Source organism: Tupaia chinensis, unplaced genomic scaffold, assembly GCF_000334495.1.
Source record: "Tupaia chinensis unplaced genomic scaffold, TupChi_1.0 Scaffold000140_1, whole genome shotgun sequence".
Lineage (NCBI taxonomy): Eukaryota > Metazoa > Chordata > Mammalia > Scandentia > Tupaiidae > Tupaia > Tupaia belangeri.
Genome location: NW_006159610.1, coordinates 2,972,934 through 2,978,620, shown reverse-complemented (window position 1 = coordinate 2,978,620; position 5,687 = coordinate 2,972,934). Strand labels below are relative to the sequence as shown.

At 34.3% G+C, this 5,687-nt stretch overlaps 1 protein-coding gene across 10 annotated transcripts in view; it reads right to left on the bottom strand.

The window, feature by feature from the left end:
• Positions 1–259: 259 nt before the first annotated feature.
• Positions 260–5,687, bottom strand: part of LOC114007204 (AGBL carboxypeptidase 3) — a 24,447-nt gene continuing 19,019 nt past the window's right edge. For 7 of the 10 annotated variants that reach the window (XM_027770476.1, XM_027770477.1, XM_027770479.1 and 4 more), the window contains one exon: positions 260–1,058. In XM_027770476.1, coding sequence (XP_027626277.1) covers positions 275–1,058 — 784 coding nt within the window. In that variant the 3' untranslated portion in view covers positions 260–274. The remainder of the gene's footprint in view (positions 1,059–5,687) is intronic. The other 3 variants (XM_027770484.1, XM_027770485.1, XM_027770483.1) reach the window with 1 other exon arrangement.

Sequence of the window (5,687 nt, the reverse complement as noted above, 5' to 3'; positions counted from 1 at the left end):
TCTAGGCAAACCAAAAAAACCAAAAAAAACCCACCCCCCCCAAAAAAATTTTAACTATTAATTTCACAGAACCATCAAAACATTCCACATTCTATTTCATTGTTTAAGGGTAGGCTACTGAATCCAGTAACAAAATGAATCAGAGTTGGGAAGAAGGGGGAAAATATACTTATAATTAAATTATCTTAAGAAAAGTTAAATGAGTGGGATTGTGGAAGCAAAATTCTTGCTACCAAATTTACTAAATAAGCGGAAGACTAATTTGAGACTTATTTTACCTATGGATCATGTTCCGGGTATACCAAACAGAAGGAAAAGATTCCTTTAGGAGTGACGTGTAGTTACGGTTTAAGTCACGTCCAGCTAAAGAACATCGGTAATTTCCCACAATCACACCATCTGGATTCAGCATGGGCACCACCTTGAAGATGAAAGTGTCTCGAAGCAACTGTGCATCACTTGAGTCCCCTAAAATATAATCTAGGAAGCCTTTCATAATCCATGAACTGTTGGTTTCTCCTGGATGGACCCTTGCAGTCAAAATCACAGCCTTTCGTGTTCTTGAGTCCGTGTTCTTCAAGGGAGTAGTGATTGTTAAAACATACACCATGTTCCTAGCAAGTGTGTGGCACAAGACACGTATTTTACAAAACTTTGACCTTACTGGGTCACTATTGATGCCAGAAAGGTAATCTTGCAGGTTGGTGTAAGTGTATGGATAGCAGTGAGCAAAGTAGCAGGTGTCTTTGTTGTGTGGGAATTGAAAAGTCCATGTAAGAGAGAAATAATGGCGTCCATCTTGTCCCAGATTGTTCCTATAATACTTGATTTGGTCTCCTATTCTCTGCCAGCCAATATTATGAGCCTTGGCTTCTTTCTCAGAATAGAATAGTGGGCGCATGCCCCGATTGTAAAGACTGGCAGGCTTGGTAAAGTTGACAATAGTGAATCTGTAGACTACTCCTGCTTTGGTATTAGTGACTTGGAAATAGTACCACTGGGTGTGTTTATTGGTGAAGAGATCAGGGCGCACAGTCAACTGGTATTCATATTCTGCCCTAATGCACAAAAAAGGAAGGGAATAAAGCATGTAAGAATGTAAAAGTGACATGAGTTTAAATTAAGTAAGGAAAATTCATATTATTCTTACCTTTTCACATAAAACTTTGTTTTACGGAAACAGTGCTTATTTAGGTAGTATCCAATAGCAAATAATTTCAAAAGAGAAGTTTAAATTTTTTTTTATTGGATGATAAACTGTTTCTATGCTAATTCTAAAAATTTTGTATTCTTTTATAATTCAAGAGAGCACATATAAACAGACATTTGATATAAATTTATATATATATTTTAAATAATTATTTAATTTTATTTATTCATTCATTTATTTTAATTTGACCAAAGAGAGAGACACACAGAGACAAGAGTGACAGAGAGAGAAAGTGAGAAAGCAAGCCACCACCAGGTCCAGGACTCTAACTGTGGTTGGCCATGTGGGAGTATCCAGTACCTTAACCAACACGCCATCTGCTGGTCCCCTAAAAATTTATATTTTTAAACTTTTGTTTCCTATAGAAGAAATGACCAAAGATTTTTTGAAACTGAAGAAAAGTCTAATGTTTCTTTTCCTTTTTATTTCTTTTTTATTTACTTTGGAAAAGTATTTCTATCTTCTATTAGTTTCTAGTGGTTAGGGATAAAAAATCATCACTGAGAGATATTTAAAAATATATACAGTTTCCCATCAAAGAAAAGCCCAAGATCTGATGGCTTCATTGCTGAATTCTCCCAAGCATTTAAAGAATAACAAATACCAATTCTTTCTAACATATTTCAAAAAGTTGAAAAGGAGGAAATTCTTCTAAACACATTCTATGAGGCTGACATTACCCAGATACCAAGATCAGACAAGGATACAAAAATAATGAAACTACAGAACAATATCCCTAATGGACATAGATGCAAAGATTCCCAACAAAATAGTAGCATACTGAATTTACCAGGACAGTAAAAAGAAGTTTCACCACAATCAAGTGGGATTCATCTCAGGAATGCAAAGATGGTTTCAACATATGCAAATCAATAAACATGATACATCACCTTAACAGAATCAAGTATAAAACAAACTTGATTATTTCAAAAATGTAACATTCCTTCATGATAATAAACCTCAACAAACTAGGTATGGAAATAACATAATAAAAGTTACATGACAAATCCACAGAAAACATCATATTAAATTGGAAAACATTAAAAGCTTTCTGTAAGAGCTAAAAATCAGGGCCAGCAGGTGGCACAGTGGTTAAGGTGCTGACCATGTTTTGAGTCCCGGACCAGACAGCTTGCTTTCTCACTTTCCCTTTCTCTCTCTCTCTGGTGAAATTAAAAAATAATAACAATTAAAATTAAATAAATAATTCTTTCTGAAAAAAAGATCTAGAACACAACAAAGATACTTTCACCCAAAGTAGCACTGGAAGAACTAGCCAGAGCAATTAGGCAAGAGACAGAAATGAAGGCCATCCAAATAGGAAAAGGAAACAGTAAAATTGTCCCTTTTTGTAGACACGATCATATACATAGAAACCCTAAAGACTCCATCAAGAGACTGTTAGAATTAATAAAGGAATTCAGTATAGTGGCAAGATATAAAATCAACATATAAAAACCAAAAGCATTTCTACATACCCATGGAAAACACACTCATTTATAATAGCTACAAGAAAACTAAAAACCTAGAAATAAACTTAAATGAGGGGGCGAAAAATCTCTAAAATTAAAAAATTTTAAACATTGATGAAAGAAATTGAAAAAAACAAATAAATGGAAAGACATCTGTGTTCATGGATTGGAAAAATTAACATTGTTAAAATGTCCATACTACCTGAAGCAATCTGTTCATTCAATGCAATTCCTATCAAAATAACAGTGACATTATTCACAGAAATAGAAAAAAAACAACTTTAAATTTGCATATTACCATAAAAGACAACAAATAGCTAAAGCAATCTTGTGCAGAAAGAACAAAGCTAGAGGCATCACACTATCTGACTTCAAAATATACTACACAACTATCTAGACAAAACAGCATGGTACTGGTAATAAAAATACAACATAGGACAATGGAACAGAACAGAGAATTCAGAAATAAATTCACATATGTAAAGCCAGCTGATTTTTGACAAAAGTGCCAAGAACACAAATTGGAAAAGGACAGTCTCTTCAACAAATAGTGCTGGGAAAACTAGATATCCACACGTGGAAGAGGAGACTAGACTCCTATCTCTAATCATATAAAACAATCAACTCAAGATGGGTTAAAAATCTAAATGTAAAACATAAAATTATAAAATTACCAGAAGAAAATATAGGGGGGAAACTCCATGACATTGGTCTGGACAAGCATTTCTTTGAACAAATACTCAAAACCACAGGTAACAAATAGGCAAATGGATTACAACAAACTAAAAAGCTTCTGCACAGCAAAGGAAACAGTCAACAGAGTGAAAAGATCTGCAGAATGGGTGAAAACATCTGCAAACTATACATCTGACAAGGGGTTATCTTCTAGAATATGAAAGTAACTTCAACAAGTCAACAGCATAATAAAAACACAAACAAACCCCAGATGAACAATCTGATTTAAACATGAGTAAAAGACTTGGATGGATATCGTTCAAAGGACATAGAAATAGCCAGACATATGAAAAAAATGCTCAACATTGCTAATAATTAGGAAAACACAAACCAAAACCACAATGAAATGTGACCTCCCCCTAGAGAGAATGGTTATTATTAAAAAGAAAAAGATAACAAATGCTATATAAGGATGTGGACAAGGGGGAACTCTCATAGCATGTTGATGGGAGTATAAATTAATATAGTGACTATGAAAAACAATATGATGTTCCTCAGAAAATTAAAAATAAAGTTATAGTATGATCTCACAATCCCATTACTGGGTATATAGCTCCCCACCCCCAGTGAAATCACCATGTTGAAGATATATAAGTATATATATATTTTTTTCCCTTATGTTTATCACAGCACTGTTTACAAAATTCAGCCACAAAAACAACAAAAAAATTCTGTCATCTGCAGCAACATAGATAAATTTGACAACATTACAAGGAAGTGAGCAAAGCTCAAAAAGACAAACACTCCATAATATGACTGGAAAAACTAAACTCATAGAGGTAGAGAGCAGAATAGTGGCTATCAGAGACTGGGGAGAGAGACATGTGGAGAGATTGGTTAACAGGTATAGATAGGGTCACAGTTAGGAGGAATAAGTTCTGGTACACTATTGCACAGAAGAGTGATTATTTTAACACTATTGTATCATATATTTTAAAATATCTAGAAGATAGGATTGAATGTTTTCACCACAAAGAAATGATGAAAGTTTGAGATGATGGATATACTGAATACCCTGATTTAATCATTACACAATATATGCATGTACTGAAATACCACACTGTACTCTATAAATATATACACTTTTTGTGTCAAAAAACTTAAAAAATATATATATTAATACGGCTACATAGGTTACAAGATTTGAACTCCTTGAGGGCAAAGATTATATTTGATAACCATTTAAAGCCTCATACTTTTTCAATGAAGACACTTTAATAAATTCAAAAATAATATTGGGTTGTCAGAAAAGTCATGATGCACTTTTGTAACAGATAGTGCTAGTTCATTTTTTGAAGTACTAGATTCATTCACATCTATGTTATTGTTATGTCACTTAACAGTTGACAGTTCTAGCTTCATTAAAAAAGAAATTGATTGGCTGAGTTTTAGAGATTTTACAACAAGTTGGAGATGGAAGACCAAACTCTGCATTTTCACCATATTTTATTGTTTTACTTCCGTAAAGGTAAAAACATGCATCAAGCTTGTGAAAAGTTGTGTAAAGTTTATGATGACAATACTCTACAAGAACATGAGTGCCAATGATGGTTCTCAAAATTCTGTGCTGGTGATTTTGATATTAATGATGCTCCTCAGTCAGGGAGACCAATCAAGGTTGATGATGAAAAATAAAGGCATTGATCAAGTCAAAGCCATGTCATATGACACAAGAGATTGCAGAAACATTGAACACCCATCATTCAAGCACTCAGAACTACCCGAAGAAGCTGGGGGTACATAAGTAAGCTTGATATTTGGGTTCCTCACGAGCTCAAAGAAATTCATTTGACGGTGCATATGAACATCTGCAATATGTTCATTGAACATGAGGAAAACAATCCTTTTTTGAAGTGATTGATAACTGGTGATGAGAAGTGGATCATTTACAACAATATGGTACACAAATGGTCTTGTGATGATTTGCCTCAAATGAAATCCAAAGCAGACATTAAACAGAGGAAAGTTGTGCTCTTAGTGTGGTAGGATTTTAAAGGTGTAGTGTTTTTTAATCTCCTACCAAGGAACCAAACAATCAATTTGAATGTATATTACTGGCAATTGGACAGTTTGAATGAATCTGTCATCCATTACATCCTTTATGATTAAGGAGCTGTGCTCCACCCCAACAACAGGAGACCGCATACAAATCTGATCACCTATCAAAAATGACTGGAGCAGGGAACCAGCAGTTAGCGTAATGGCTATGTCGCTGGACTCCCATGTAGTCGACCGTGGTTCGTGTCCTGGACCCGGTGGCTTAAAACTCA